The sequence below is a fragment of the Gymnoscopelus microlampas genome (genome assembly GCF_963454915.1).
Source record: "Gymnoscopelus microlampas genome assembly, chromosome: 2".
Classification (NCBI taxonomy): Eukaryota; Metazoa; Chordata; class Actinopteri; order Myctophiformes; family Myctophidae; genus Gymnoscopelus; species Gymnoscopelus microlampas.
This window is the reverse complement of record NC_139939.1, coordinates 58,744,126-58,760,839: the sequence shown is the minus strand read 5'-3', so window position 1 is coordinate 58,760,839 and position 16,714 is coordinate 58,744,126. Positions and strand designations below refer to the sequence as shown.

Sequence of the window (16,714 nt, the reverse complement as noted above, 5' to 3'; positions counted from 1 at the left end):
CACACCCTTTCAACATATTGTCACGTGTCACGTGAAGCTTGACCAATGTTAGCTTGGTGGACACACGGAAGGACGAGAACGAAAACATAGTCTCCTCACCTGATTCGGATGCTATCAATGCATTGAATGGGAGATTATCACGTTCTATCAGACCATTGAATGGGCGAAGTAGGCAACCTACTAGCTACGCCGCGATTTGTCAGACCATTCATTGGGCGTAATCAGGAGCTACTGACCTACCGACGGAGATGACTTAAATAGTTCAGTTTCAGTTTTGGTTTTGGTTGTTTTGGTTTCGGACCATGGAGCGATGGTGCGACGCTCGCTTGAGCCTACTCAGCGCCGTTGGAGTTATGTACCGATAGGCACAGAATCGTAAATATTGTTGTGGGGACTGCTCCGCCAGTCCGCCCGCCTCCGTCGGTAGGTCAGTAGCTCCTGATTACTCCCAATGAATGGTCTGACAAATCGCGGGTTAGCTAGTAGGTCGCCTACTTCGCCCATTCAATGGTCTGATAAAACATGATAATCTCCCATTCAATGCATTGATAGCATTCGAAGCCGGTGGTCTCCTGGCGGAGACAAAAAACAGTAGTGGTCGCTGTTTTTTTCTTTTTGTTGGCGATGGTTTCCCAGATTTTGGTATCAAGACAACAAGGCATGTGTGTCGAGGGGGAAGATACTGGAATGTGCCTGGTGGTTCTGGTGGTATTTGGCTTTGCGCCGCATTACACCTGCCGGAAGGAATAAGGCCCTTTGAACTAGGCAGTGGCAAGAAAAATATCTTTAGCCCTGATTTAAAATAGCTGATGGTTGTTGGAAGCAGGTCTGCAGTTTTCTGGGAGTTTGTTCCAGATTTGTGGAGCATAAAAACAGAACACTACTTCTCCACGTTTAGTTCTTAATTTACCAATCTTTTTGCACAAGCAGTACATTGTGAATTAACATACTATTTACTGTACAATATATTGCATATTTTGCACTTTAGTTACCCTGCCTATACATTAATTCCTGTGCACTGCTATGTTGGATGATTTATGATTGTATGGTCCCAACTACATTAATATGTGTTTGTTCATTTGGACAGATATGGTGACCGCTGTCATTCAAATGCTGGCGCTTCGTGATTATTCAATGAATGGAGAAAGTAATCAATAGAATAACAACTAAAACATAAGCCCTATAGTCTCCACTAGTCATCACTACTTGTGCATGATACTAGCATCCGTCTGTCCTGCTCCGTCTCTGTCTCCACGGTAACAGAGGCTGAGTGGAGGATGCTGTAGTGGCTGCCTTCGTGTGTGTGTGTGTGTGTGTGTGTGTGTGTGTGTGTGTGTGTGTGTGTGTGTGTGTGTGTGTGTGTGTGTGTGTGTGTGTGTGTGTGTGTGTGTGTGTGTGTGTGTGTGTGTGTGTGTGTGTCTGTGTGTGTGTGTGTGTGTGTGCTCCTTGCATCCCCTCTATAGCCTACCTGAAGTGTTGCCAACCATCTCTCTCTCTCTCTCTCTCTCTCTCTCTCTCTCTCTCTCTCTCTCTCTCTCTCTCTCTCTCTCTCTCCCTCTCCCTCTCTCGGAGGGCATCAGCTGTGTGTTGGAGGGTTGAGGTTTGACCATGAATTCAAACAGAAGCAACACAAACCATGGCAGAGTGCAGAACCCTGATGGATGTTAAAGCTGCAGTTCGTAACTTTCCTGTTCTACCCCGGATTTGAACTCGGGTCTCCTGTGCATGTACTGAAACATTTATCATTGAGCTAAAAGAGCCTGCCTGCCTGCTCAGGGGAGACATTTTATTTGTGGTAAAAATGAATGTCGAACCAGAAGCAGGATGTAAATGTCTCAATAGAATAGCAGGGAGACCAAACGCCTGTCCAAAAAAAGAAAGACTTTACTATTGCAAGTAACAGCAGCAAACCTCCACCTATATGGCTGCTGAAGTTTCGCTAATATGGTGCCGAAACGCGTCGGTAAAGTATGACTTTTTTAAAGTCATATACTTAAACAATGTATGACTAATTTAACCCGAGCGCAACCAAACATAAAATGACTTGTCATTTAGTCCTACTGGATCGTAGTCTAGTTTGTATTTGTTGACAAAATGGCCAATATATTTAGTTTTAGTTTTAGTCATCAAAGCTTAGTCTTTGTTTAGTTTTCGTCAGTGAAAAAAAGTAGTCGAAGAACATTTTTCGTCATAGAGAGTCGACGACGAAAACAACACTGTTGGGAACCTCTGTCTGAGCAGCTGGCTGTTGTTTGTGTGTCTTCCTCAGGTAGGAAGCAGCATGTCTCAGGTGAAACAGGTCGGCCTGCTGGCTGCAGGCTGTCAGCCCTGGAACAAAGATGTGTGTGCAGCCAGTGGAGACCGCTTCGCCTACTGCGCTACTCTGGCTATATACATCTACCAGGTAATCTACAGCATATGTACCGTATGTTAGACATATACGTGTTAAATAGCTCTATATTGTGATAGTAATCATTGCTATAGAGTGTTTGTTCAGTAACAGTGTTAAATAGCTCTATATTGTGATAGTAATCATTGCTATAGAGTGTTTGTTCAGTAACAGTGTTAAATAGCTCTATAATGTGATAGTATGTGTTTTCTATTGATTAGTCTTCCAATGAGACTTGAATTCATTTTAGTTTCGATTGTTTTAGTTTTAGTTTTTTTTCTCATTCCTAAGCCAACCGGTTCCGGTAGGAGACAGAAAGTGTCTCCTTTGTGTCTCCTACCGGAACCGTTACCTACCCGTCCACTGGTCATGAAATGATTGACTTAGGAATGAGACAAAAACAAAAAAATATCCATTAATTCAAGTCTCCATGGGGTGACTAATCGATAGAAAGGGTGAACTATCCCTTTAAATTGAGTCTTGTCTGTGTCTCTCTCAGTTGGACCAGCAGTACAATGAGTTTAAGCTGCGCTCCATCATGTCAGAACATAAGAAGACCATCTCAGCCATCAGCTGGTGTCCCGACAACCCCGACCTGTTCGCCTCGGCCTCCGCAGACAACCTGCTGATCATCTGGAACGTTGCCGAGCAGAAGGCTGTCGCACGCCTGGACAACACTAAAGGTACTGAACAGAGAGAGATGCCTGGACAACACTAAAGGTACTGAGTAGAGAGAGATGACTGGACAACACTAAAGGTACTGAATAGAGAGAGAAACACTGGACAACACTAAAGGTACTGAAGGTACTCCTCTCCTCTCATAGGAATCCCTGCCTCCGTCAGCTGGTGCTGGAACTCTGCAGACGGTGTGGCGTTCGTGTCCCTGCGTGGGCCCCTGTACGTGTGGGTGTACGGGGGTCCCGACCCGGGGGTCACGGTGCACAAGGAGGCCCACTCCTTCCTCTCGGACATCTGCCTGTTCAGGTGGCATCCTGCCAAGAGAGGGAAGCTGGTTTTTGGACACACGGACGGCAGTCTGTCCGTTATTCAGCCAGGTGAGACCTGGACAGACACTAATATGTCATTACTTGGCATAAAATAAATAATAATACAATTGCAAACAAAATATGGTAGTTTAAAAAAATCCTAGTGTTCTGCCAATGTGTGTAAATGTAACACACACTGTTTGTGTGTATGTGTGTGTGTGTGTGTGTGTGTGTGTGTGTGCGTGTGTGTGTGTGTGTGTGTGTGTGTGTGTGTGTGTGTGTGTGTGTGTGTGTGTGTGTGTGTGTGTGTGTGTGTGTGTGTGTGTGTGTGTGTGTGTGTGTGTGTGTGTGTGTGTGTGCGTACTGATGTTGTTGTTGTTGTTGTTGTTGTTGTTGTTGTTGTTGTGTTGGTTCACAGGCTGTAAGAGTCAGAAGCATGTTCTCCGTCCAGAGTCTCTAGAGGGAACAGATGAAGAAGACCCAATTACTGCTCTGGAATGGGACCCTCTGTCCACCGACTACTTACTGGGTAGGATGCAAGTACTTACTGCAACATTTACCGTGATCGTCCATTCTGCAGTTATCAGCAGATGAATATAGCTCGTTTTCACCCAAAACACAATCTGGGAAAAGATATCAGAGATAAATGTATTTTTCATAAATCTGATAACATTGTAGCGGACGGGGTAAAAATGTTTTAGATGGCGTCATGTCCAGGTTTATCCTTCTCTTGAAGTCAAGGCATCATTGATAGGTTAGCGAAGAGCGCCCTCGAGCGTAATCACTAAAAACACCACATGATGTAATATTACGTATATATCCTTGACAGTCAATGTGTTAAGTTAAAATTATTATTTATCACTGTTTTATTGGATGACCTTGCTGCCCTGGCATTTGGCTTTTGTGTCCTAAAAACATCACACCCAGTGTGAAGTGTTATTTAGAAAACAGTGGTCATCACAGTGATGGACAGTGATGGAAAAAAGGACTTCTTTGAAGTGCGTGGTGCTATTTATAGGTTATTATTTCATCATGCGTCTCGCTAGCCAATCAAAGCAAAGGGTCTGAATAGAGTCAGCCAATCACGGTACGGCGAAAAGGGTGTGAATAGAGTCAGCCAATCACAGTACAGGGAAAGACAAATTCCCAACCCCACTTATAGGAGCGGCTACACCGCTAAAAAAAAATCACACCTGTGTGAAGGTAGAGGCGCCTTTGATACATGTTGTCATCAATAAGTGTTTATAATGTGTTTATAGCCACGTGTCACGTGAAGCTTGACCAATCACTTTGTTGACGTGTCTGACCAATCAGAACGTTGACGCAAAAGCCAGGTATAGAGCAGGATCCGCTCTATACCTAAAGGCGGCTAGCGCCGCTAAAAAAACGCCCTAAAATGAGGAAATCCCAGGCTTGCTTTGGAGGTTACAATATTTAATGGCACCAGATTTCCATATAACTTTTAGTTTGATAACACTCATGGGCAAGGTCACTCACTCCTCTGTGTGTGTGTGTGTGTGTGTGTGTGTGTGTGTGTGTGTGTGTGTGTGTGTGTGTGTGTGTGTGTGTGTGTGTGTGTGTGTGTGTGTGTGTGTGTGTGTGTGTGTGTGTGTGTGTGTGTCCAGTGTCTAACCTGCATAATGGCATCAGGCTGGTGGACAGTGAGGCGTTGACCTGCATCACGTCCTTCAGCTTCCCTTCGGCCGCTGCCTCGGTCCAGTGTCTGGCCTGGGTGCCCTCTGCCCCGGGCATGTTCATCACTGGAGGTACAGTGTGTGGATGTTCACTTACAATGTAGGCATTTAGCAGATGCTCTTAATATGTAGGCATTTAGCAGATGCTCTTAATATGTAGGCATTTAGCAGATGCTCTTAACCCATTAAGACCTGAGGCCACTTCTAAAAAAAATCTAAATCCTAACAGTTTTTCGGAAAAAAATAAAAAAATATATTTTTTCACGATTTTTCAAAAATAGCAGATCTACAAGTTCATAGCGCGGCACTCGGTGCCGCGCTATGAGCTTGTATATCTGCTATGTTTGAATAGCCAAAGACATCTAAAGTGACACTGAAGCGTTACAGGTCTCAATGGGTTAATCCAGAGAGACTTAGAAGTAAGCAAGATAAACAGTTTAAGCACATATATCAAATACATAGAGTCAGTGTAGTGCCTCAGTAATATAGGATCACAGGTAAACCAAGAATCTAGCATCAGTCTAAACAGTATGATATGAAAACAAAAAACAATCTATACATTGAAACTATAGATGCCAGGTCAACAAATGGACCTGGCATCTAAAACTACATTCAAACCTTTGCATAAGAGTGCCTGGTCGTCAAGGCTTGGTCCAGAGCTACATTTAACTCTGAGAGTGTACAAATGTAACGGGTCCATTTGGTTCCATTTGCACACTCTCAGAGTTACAAACTGTGTGTCTGACCTGGTTCCCCTCTGCTCTTGGGGTTACTGGAGGTATGTGGTGTTAATTGTTAATATTTCACTTGAAGGGGCAACAGGTGAGTAAGGCTTAATTAATGATGAATTCATGACAAACTCATACATGAACTCATCATGAATTTATCATGAACTCATCATGAATTTCTGGTCCTTACTTAACCAAGTGTAATAGTATTACTTAAGGACATTATTCCATAGCTCCACTTCTATTGTATGCCCAGGATGAGTGCTCATAGGCGGGTAGGAGTAGCAGGGAGGGTCGGCCTCTGGTGGTCGTTCAGAGACCGCTTAAGTGGTTCATTCATGTATTTTTTAAACGGTTTGGGAAACACTGCTACTGTATATAGCACCTCAACCATCCCAAAGAACCACTGAAGAACTATGTGTGTGTGTGTGTGTGTGTGTGTGTGTGTGTGTGTGTGTGTGTGTGTGTGTGTGTGTGTGTGTGTGTGCGTGTGCGTGTGCGTGTGCGTGTGCGTGTGTGTGTGGCTGTGTGTGTGTGTGTGTGTGTGTTCCAGACTCCCAGGTTGGCGTGTTGAGGATGTGGAATGTGTCTCGCTCCACTCCTCTGGATAACTTCAAGCTGAAGAAGACAGGCTTCCACGCCCTGCATGTCCTCAACTCCCCTCCCGCCAAGAAAGGTGATGCAATGCATATGTTGAATTACATACATAGGACCACAATGGAAACAAGTCCCTAAGACTTTTTTGTGTTATACTGAACCACACGCTGTTTTAAGCATGTGAATGTGTCCTCCAAAAAGGTGGTGTATGCAAGTATGCTTAATCTTAATAAGTAAGCAGAAATGGATAAGATGTGAGCATGTATTACATGAATGATTGGATTAATTGGGGTGGTAGTGGCTCAGGAGGTAGAGTGGCCGCTTGGGGAACGGAAGGTTACCCGGTTCCATCCCGGGCTCCCCCAGAGTTAGTGTGGAAGTGTCCTTGAGCAAGACGCTGAACCCCTAACTGCTCCCGATGAGCAGGTTGGTGCCTTGCATGGTTTCCTCCGCCGTCGGTGTGTGAATGTGTGTGTGAATGTAATGCACATTGTAAAGAGCTTTAGATAAAAGTGATATAAAAGCACCTTTTACCATTCACCCATTAAAAGCGGGAAAGTGTCATTAGTGTCATTGGGGCGGCAGTGGCTCAGGGTTAGAGTGGCCGGGTAGAGTGAGCTGGAAAACCGCAAGGTTCCCAGTTCGATCCCGAGCTGGGGGGCTCCCCTAGAGTTAGTGTCGAAGTGTCCTTGATCGAACTGGGAACCTTGCGGTTTTCCAGCTCACACTTTCCTTGAGCAAGACGCTAAACCCCTAATTGCTCCCGATGAGCATGTTGGTGCCTTGCATGGTTTCCTCCGCCATCGGTGTGTGAATGTGTGTGTGAATGGGTTAATGGCACAATCAATGTAAAGCGCTTCGGATAGAAGCGCTATATAAATGCACCATTTACCATTAGATTTTAGCTATATATATACACCACTGTGTGTCTGCTCTTTTGTTTCAGCCGTGGGGTCCACTTCTCCCAGTAAGAGCCAGTACACCAGCTCCACCAGTGAGGCGGTTCCTCCTCCCACTCTGTCCCAGAACCAGAGCTTCTCTCTGCCTCCAGGACACGCTGTGTGCTGCTTCATGGACGGAGGGGTCGGCCTCTACGACATGGGGGCCAAGAAATGGGACTTTCTGAGAGACTTGGTACATTTAAATATGTGATAGTGTCATTGTAATGTTTTAGTTCATCCATTGTTGTTGTTGTTGTTCATTCTTCTTCTTCTTCTTCTTCTTCTTCTTCTTCTTCTTCTTCTTCTTCTTCTTCTTCTTCTTCTTCTTCTTCTTCTTCTTCTTCTCTCAGAGTTATGATGCTCCTTGAAATGAAAACGTTTGAGAACCACTTAGTAAGTTAGGATAATTGGTGAGACCTGTGAAGGAAGTAAGAAAGAGGCCCAATTTCTGTCCAATATGTCTGCTGTATATAGAGCCTGGTAGAAGACAGGGCCCTGTGGGGTTCACAATATCTTTCATTAGCAGAGTGTTGTCTCTCTCTCCAGGGTCATGTGGAGACCATCTTTGACTGTAAGTTTAAGCCGGACGACCCCAACCTTCTGGCCACGGCCAGCTTTGACGGGACCATTAAAGTGTGGGACACCAACACCCTCACAGCCGTCTACACCTCCCCCGGGAATGAAGGAGTGGTCTACTCTCTGTCCTGGGCACCTGGTAGGACACGCCCACACACACACACGCACACACACACACACACACACACACACACACACACACACACACCCACACACACACACACACACACACACACACACACACACACACACACACACACACACACACACACACACACACACACACACACACACACACACACACACACACACACACACACACATACATACATACACACACAGACGTCAGATGAGCAAAGAAAAAAAGAGGTTGCTGACCACGTGTGGACCAAACAATAATCCTTTTGTTATCGATTTTAATTACAGTCGATTGTTTAAGCAGTTTTTATGTTTTCTAGCTTGATCTGTCCATGCATGGTGGAAAGTGACCTTGGCATAATGTGTTGTTTAGTTCTAATTATGGCGGCAAACGGACATGAGTCCGCAACATTTTCTCGACCCGATTAGCTTCAACATCTTTACGGCTGAAGTTTAGCTATAGAGGATATGCATGTGACATCATCATCAAACCCGGAAGTTATGCAGGAATGCCTACTGAGTGTCAAAAAAATACTTTCTGGCCGTGACAGCCCATGCATCCGAACAGAAAAGTCATATCTGATTGCATTAAACAACAGTAAACAATGTTAAACTCATTTTGCATGTTGCTTTGCCACTCGATTTGCCACTCGATGTGCCATTCACTTTAAGCATGCGCATATCCTCTATAGGGATTAATCTCCTCTCCTCTCCTCTCCTCTCCTCTCCTCTCCTCTCCTCTCCTCTCCTCTCCTCTCCTCTCCTCTCCTCTCCTCTCCTCTCCTCTCTGTATGTTGTGTGAAGGAGATCTGAACTGCATAGCAGGAGCCACGTCTCGTAACGGAGCGTTCATCTGGGACGTGAAGAAAGGAAAGATGATCACTCGCTTCAACGAGGTCAGTTCATTCTGAAGACACGTCATGGTTCAGGTCACTGGCTCTCAACCTCATGTCCGATGACCACCAGGGGTCCAAATGGACCCTTACAGGTCTGTAACTCAAGAGTGTACAAATGGAACCAAATCGACCCATTCGGTTCCATTTACTCTCTGACGTACAGATGTTGTGGTTGAAGTCAGTACAAGCATAGGCGTTAATTCCAGAAAGCCCAGCCCAGGGAGTGCACAGGTCGGGCGATGAATGTGTAAAGCATTGTAAACGGGCGCAGGACGTATGGCGTCCCTGGTCTGATACCTGCACGTCATTCTGAACGCAAATTATGATTTTAATCAGCCAATCCAATTGTACGACTTTAAATGTGTCCCTACTTGTTTTGTTACTTACTCATGCTCTCTCTCTCTCTCTCTCTCTCTCTCTCTCTCTCTCTCTCTCTCTCTCTCAGCATGGTAAAAGTGGTATCTTCTGTATAGCGTGGAGTCATAAGGACTCAAAGAGGATCGCTACCTGTAGTGGAGATGGATTCTGGTCAGTAACCGTGTGCTCTGGCAGACTTTAGTTTATGTCTAAAGTCTGAATGTCTCATAACACATCTCAGCCTAAAGGTGGTTCAGTGTATTCACTGGAGGGTTTTTGCTTTTTATCCAGGGAAGACTAAGACTATATATTTCATTTTATTTATTCTTTTCTTCTCTTGAACATAATGTGAAGAATTAAAAAAATAAATAAATACACTTTATTTACAGCCAGAGTGTCTGATTACTAGGCAATGAATTAATGTTTTGTTTTGTTTTATTGATTACTGTATCATCATATTGTTTTGTATTGTCTTATTGATTACAGTATCATCCGGAACGTCGATGGGAAAGTCCTCCACAAATATAAACATCCTGCTGCTGTGTTTGGCTGTGACTGGAGCCAGAACAACAAGTATGTGTCTGTCTGTCTGTGTGTCTGTGTGTCTGTGTGTCTGTCTGTCTGTCTGTCTGTCTGTCTGTCTGTCTGTCTGTCTGTCTGTCTGTGGTAAAGTAAAGCAATTGTTTTGCCTCAACTGTGTGTGTGTGTGTGTGTGTGTGTGTGTGTGTGTGTGTGTGTGTGTGTGTGTGTGTGTGTGTGTGTGTGTGTGTGTGTGTGTGTGCGTGTGCGTGCGCATGCGTGTGTGTGTGTGTGTGTGTTCCATAGGGACATGATAGCCACAGGCTGTGAGGATAAGAACGTGCGTGTTTACTATCTGGCCACCAGCTCAGACCAGCCTCTCAAAGTGTTCACAGGTCACCTGGCCAAGGTGTTCCACGTCCGCTGGTCTCCTCTCAGAGAGGGAATACTGTGTTCTGGATCTGATGACGGGTAAGAGCAGTGTTTTTTCATGTCAAGGACAGATTAAAGGTAGGGTAATTGATTCACTTTGGTTGAAATAAGTGTTAAATAGCTCTATATTCTGATGGTACTCATTCCTATAGAGTGTTTGTTCAGTAAAAGGAGTCTCCCATGTCTCTCCAGCTCTTAACTAAACAGAAAATGCATTTTCAGTGCTCTCTCCTGACTGGCTTAAATGTTGTCACCTACCTGAAAATGTACTTATATTCTGTTTATTAAAGAGCTGGAGAAACCCCTGTGACCGAACGAACGCTCTGTAGCAATGATTACTATCAAAATAGTATTTTAACAAAAAAATAAAAAATACCCCGAAATATCACTTACCCTACCTTTAAGTAAAAGTATCATAACTGTAGAAGTACTCTAAGTAAAAGTCCGGAACTCTAAATAGACTGATGTATATCAAATGTGTACGTAACGTACTTAAAAGTACTAAAATGTTTGAAAATAGTAGATCTACAAGCGCACAACGCGTCGCGATGCGACGCGTTGTGAGCTTGTAGATCTGCTATTTTCAAATAGCCTAGGTATACAATAGGGCTAAAGTGGTTAATGTATGTTTTATAATGTAATAATGTATATCTGCAAAGTAACTAGTAACTAAAGTTTTCAAATAATTGTAGTGGAATAAAAGTACAATATTAGCCAAGGACAGGTTAATATGCATTTTGGCTGCAGAACCTTATCTGAACATATGTTCCCCCTCTCTTATCTCTCAGTACTGTGCGTATCTGGGACTACACCCAGGATGCATGTATAAACGTACTGAGTGGTCATACAGCTCCGGTCAGAGGTCTGCTGTGGAACACAGAGATCCCCTACCTCCTCACCTCAGGTAACGCTGCTGCAGAACCGCACATTACCCCACTGAAAGGGCCGTTTCACTGAACACATCGACTGCCAAGACATTAAACATAGTTTTCTATCCCCATGCCAGCGTAATTACCTTAAATCAACGATCGTTGAAACGCCGTGGAAGATACATTGTGTAAAAAAAAAAAGACATGAAAAAAAGTTCCTGTGGGTAGGCGGAGGGATCTGTGAATCCACAGGGACAATAACGTTCCAACCGCGATCCGCCATTTTGGGGCTTTGGTCCGCTGAAAACGGGTGGTTTTCAATGCAAAAAAAAGAAACTGAGTTACAGCTGTTTTTTCTGAAAATCCCATCGTTGGGGCGGATGTCACATACGTCACATCCGACTACTTCTTCTCTGAGTGACGATCGATCATTCCAAAGCTGTGTTAGGTCGCCCCTTGTGGAATAAAAAAAAATGTTTTTTTGGAAAGAACGCGATCTTGGCAATCAATGTGTTAAAAACACTACTGGGGTCATTCTACTCTCGCTTTATGTGTGCACTCCAGACGGTTGCTTTAGTTCAATGTGTTTCCCTTTTAAGCCTGAAGTTGACCTTCGTAATCCTGATTGTCGTCGCTTAGAAAAGGTTGGGATGCCAGGGTTCAAGCTTTTAAAGTTGCATGGTACATCATTATAAAACCTACCCTTCTTTCTTGTTTATGCCCATAACAAGTGGCTATCCACGTGTTTTGTAGCAATTGGTAGCAATCGTAGAAATACTAGTCATTACATGTCAAATGATCATCATGTTCAAATCATGTAAACTTAACATTACATCAGACATTAGTCCAAAGTCTTTATATTTGACATTTGGGGGGGGGGAAATGACGAAGCCAAATTAACATTGAAGTGCACAATATTTAGGTGCACTTCCAGGTCCCAGCACCACCTTTAATGCTCACAGCTCACAACGTTGTGAGCTTGTCGATCGGCTGTTTTCAGCTAAAGCTTTCCCCACAATAACAGAAAACAGAAAATACACGAGTATTGAGCCCTGAGGGACTCCGGTTACCCATTATGGGGTTTAAGTGTGTTTCAGGGTCCTGGGATCACACCATCACAGTGTGATGTTATCATGTGTTTCAGGGTCCTGGGATTACACCATCAGAGTGTGGGACACCAGAGATGGATCGTGTCTAGACACGGTGTTCGACCATGGAGCTGACGTTTACGGTGAGAATGTACCTGTGCTGTTAACACCATTGTTCACAGTACAGGTAGTACAGGTCAAAGGTTATGCTATAAGCCAAGCCGTTCTCACTCCCAAGGCGTCACATTTTGACGCTCTGTCAGTAGCCCTGAAATTCAAGTTTTGACATGACGGGACGCCCTGAAAGTCAAGTTTTGACGTGACGGGACGCCATGGTTGTTTTTGTTGTTGTCACCAGGTTTGATGTGTCACCTTGTTGTTGTTGTTATTGTCACCAGGTTTGACGTGTCACCTTGTTGTTGTCACCAGGTTTGACGTGTCACCTTGTTGTTGTCACCAGGTTTGACGTGTCACCTTGTTGTTGTCACCAGGTTTGACGTGTCACCTTGTTGTTGTCACCAGGTTTGACGTGTCACCCCAGCCGGCCCTTCACCATGGCCAGCTGCAGCAGAGACAGTACGGTGCGTCTGTGGTCCCTGGCCCCCCTCATCTCTCCTCTGCTGCTGCATGTCCTCACTGACCAGCCCTGGGACAAGATCATAGGAAACACTGGTAACGTTGTTATAAGATCATAGGAAACACTAGTAACGTTGTTACGATACAGTGATCATTTGGACATCACATTTTGATTTAGTTTTAGTCATAGTCCCTGGGTCGGGTCATACCAAACACTATAAACATGGGACCCAATGCCTCCCTACTTGGCACTCAGCATCAAGGGATGGATTAGGGGTGAGTCCTTGCGACATAACAGCATCATGTCCAGGGGATGTACTGGTACATCAAGCCCCACACGCTACAGAAACAGGAGATACACTCCTGCCCTATGGGCATGATGGCTCCGTATAAGGCTTACCTATAGTCTTTTGAATACAATTCAATTTAGTTTTAGTCCTATTTTTAGTCTAGTGTTAGTTGACTAAATATCATTTGCTTTTAGTCGACTAAATCTACAGTTGATTTAGTCGACTACATTTAACGACGCCTTGATGGTGTCATAGCGAAAATAGACGATCTACAAGCTCACAACGAGTGTGACACCCACACGCAGCCAAGCGTAAAATGACTTGTCTTAGTTCTACTGGATCTCCTGTCCACTAGTCCCTCCCCAACACTTTCATGTAGTTTTTATTTGTTGACGAAATTGTCAATATATTTAGTCATAGTTTTAGTCACTATATAGCTTAGTTTTTATTTAGTTTTTATTTAGTTTTTGTCAGTGAAAAAAGGTAGTCGCCAGAATTGTATTTGTCATAGTTTTAGTCGACAAAATGAACACTGGTAATGTTGTTGTTATTGGCTTTTCTGCCTTTATTATTGATGATAGTACACAGTAGAGAGAGACGGGGACGGGGCTGTGCCCGACAGCAAAGGTTTTCGGGCACAGGAATCAAACCTGCACCTCGTTGCATTGCCGCTTATGTGGTAAGCTCTTTGGCTTAACCGCTAGTCCAGCGGCGCGCCCCAACCCTAATTCTATTGTCAATGTTCTCTTTGTCCACAGACAGAGCCATGGTTCCTGGCTCGCCGCCCCTGCTCTGTGGTAAAGTGTCCCGGGACATCAAACAGGAGCTGGATAAATTGACGTCGGACGTCAGGGTCAAAAAGCTACGCTGGTTCTCTGAGAGTTTCTCGGTAACTACAGTACATCACCAATATCTATTTATTATGTCAATAACATGTGTCCTAGGATCATAGTTTGGTAACTATTGCACCAAAGCCAAGTATAGCACACCATTTTCTGTCTTGAATCATTATTTAGTATTCCTTGTTTTAAGGTGATTCCAATGCATATAATACATACATAACAAAACAAAACAAATAAACAAACAAACATACAATAAAACATATAAATAGGTCCTTGATCTGAAAAGTTTGGGAATCACAGTTCACAGTAAAAGTCTAAAATACAGGAGAATACTTTGAAAAAGAAAAAAGAAAACTACATGTGTTTGTTTGTTTTATAATGGATATGTGTGTGTGTGTGTGTGTGTGTGTGTGTGTGTGTGTGTGTGTGTGTGTGTGTGTGTGTGTGTGTGTGCGTGCGTGCGTGCGTGCGTGCGTGCGTGCGTGCGTGCGTGCGTGCGTGCGTGCGTGCGTGCGTGCGTGCGTGCGTGCATGCGCGCGCGTGTGCATGCGGGCATGCATGATTGTGCCTGTGTGTGTATCCTCTGCCAGCCTCCAGGGGGCAGTAGCAACATATGGGACTTGGTGTCAGTCATCAATGGGCAGGATGACTCTCTGCTGCCACCTAGCTATGGAAAAGGAGTAATGCATATGAAACACCTGCTGCGCTTTAAAACTGTAAGTCTGCAGGAAAACTATGAATTGAAAGGCTTAGCTTTATTTGAGCTTTTATTAGTTATAGTTTTTTGTATTATATATTTTACATACTGTAGATTATTAGTTAGGGGCAAGATTCAACAAGACCAAAACAAATGCTAAAATATCTCCTCTCCTCTCCTCTCCTCTCCTCTCCTCTCCAGTCGGAGGCTCAAGAGTTGACCATAGTGAAGATGTCTAAGTTTGGAGGAGGCATCGGAGCGCCCAGTAAGGAGGACAGGCTGAAGGAAGCGGCACAGATCCATCTCAGACTGGGACAGATCCAGAGATACTGTGAACTCATGGTGGAGCTGGGACAGGTATACATGGGGACATGGGGCTTAGTTTTGTTAACACATATAATAGTTTCATTAGTTATTGTTTTTGGTAAACCCTCATTTAGATTTTTATTCCAGTTAAAAACATGTGACCAAATTTGACTAGGAGACAGTCATCTAGATTTTTTTCATTTTCACTTTTTCATGTCATATGAAAGCAGGGAATCATAGCAACATAATGATATGTTGGTTAATAAGTCACCTTGCTAAACTAATGACCTAAGTCATTTTTTGAGGATTTTTTGCCTAAGTCAGCTCCTCATGACACTGGCCACCTCTGGTAAAATCGGTAAATGATCATGCTGTTCACTCCCCTTTTAGTATAATGGCCTAACTCCTAGTGTGACTTGGGCAAAAATAGGCATTTGTTTTTGACCTAAGTCACATGGTTTTGTGACTTAGGCCAAATTATTTACTGATTTAGGCCATTTTAAAAAAAATGTGTGGCCTAAATCAGATTTAATCCTATTTAAACCTATTTAAATCTCTTATGTTACATAAATGACAGACAGTGTTATTTTTATTGTAATAGTCATAATTTGTTATCAACATTTTGGGTGACATGATTAAGAAAGATCATATAGTTTTGTTTTGGATCAGTTTTTTTTATTTTTCCTGAAAAACTTTTAAAAAAATGACATAGGCCATTAGTTTAGCAAGGTGACGAAATATTAAAATATTGTTGTCGTTACTTTTAGTTAGCTATATAGCTTGATGAACCAAATAGAACGGGTGCTACTTTTAATGGAGCCGTGTTCTATTCAGTCGCCCTATTACGTTGAATGGTGTGCTGCTCGTTGTTGATGATACTGGGAATGTTGAACAGTGCCGTGACAGAGGAGCCTGCTGTGTCACATATGTCTGACACGACAGTATAAGTTTTTGCCCAACGCATCCTCATATCTGGGGAGCTCAGACGGTAGAGCTCTCACCTTTGGATCACAGGTCACGGTCATGGGTTCGATCCCGGGCAACGCCAACTCGGTGCACGAGTAGCACGGCTTGAGTGTGGAAAATCATGCCGCAAGTACTGGGAGCTGATGGTAGGAGTTGTAAGTACTGGGAGCTGTTGTTGTAAGTACTGGGAGCTGATGGTAGGTGTTGCACTCCACCTCAGTATTCTATATCTCCCAGGGGTCTAGAGCCTTGTAACAGGGATAGACTCCTGTGTTCTGGCTGATACTGACAATAAGCCTCTCTGACCTACTTGCTTATCCCCATGTCTTCACTTGGGAGGGAGAATGTGTTGTGTAATCAAGAAGAAGTAGAACGAAAAACAACAGGAAGACACTCATCTCTCTCTCTCTCTCTCTCTCTCTCTCTCTCTCTCTCTCTCTCTCTCTCTCTCTCTCTCTCTCTCTCTCAGTGGGACAAGGCGTTGTCGGTCGCCCCTGGTGTTTCTATGAAGTACTGGAAAAAACTCATGCAGAGGTAACTTCCTGCACCATTCATCCATCCATCATCCATCATCCATCATCCATCCATCCATCATCCATTCAGAGATCAATGACAGTGACGTTGAACATGTCATCACTGTTGTTCAGAAACCTTGTATCTCCATATGTTATCTTTGTTTATGTTTTTTACTTTTTACGCCCAATTTCATATCAACAAACAAACAAACAAAATCACTTTGCTAACAAGCTGGTAGGTTGTTCAAAATGCACCTTTTGGTTGGTTGGCTTTCTATTAATGGAGTCATTCTATGAAGTATTCTATTGGAA

The 16,714-nt window shown here is 43.8% G+C and overlaps 1 protein-coding gene across 1 annotated transcript in view; it reads left to right on the top strand.

The window, feature by feature from the left end:
• Positions 1-2,281: 2,281 nt before the first annotated feature.
• The window catches only part of wdr17 (WD repeat domain 17), a gene marked incomplete at both ends in the record, with an annotated part of 22,472 nt that continues 8,039 nt past the window's right edge, over positions 2,282-16,714 (top strand). The window contains 19 exon segments of the mRNA XM_084082951.1: positions 2,282-2,404; positions 2,889-3,072; positions 3,214-3,444; positions 3,794-3,904; positions 5,001-5,141; positions 6,351-6,473; positions 7,341-7,528; positions 7,882-8,050; positions 8,854-8,945; positions 9,391-9,473; positions 9,789-9,875; positions 10,128-10,292; positions 11,042-11,157; positions 12,267-12,353; positions 12,733-12,882; positions 13,835-13,965; positions 14,509-14,634; positions 14,817-14,972; positions 16,357-16,421. Coding sequence (XP_083939077.1) covers positions 2,282-2,404; positions 2,889-3,072; positions 3,214-3,444; positions 3,794-3,904; positions 5,001-5,141; positions 6,351-6,473; positions 7,341-7,528; positions 7,882-8,050; positions 8,854-8,945; positions 9,391-9,473; positions 9,789-9,875; positions 10,128-10,292; positions 11,042-11,157; positions 12,267-12,353; positions 12,733-12,882; positions 13,835-13,965; positions 14,509-14,634; positions 14,817-14,972; positions 16,357-16,421 — 2,528 coding nt within the window.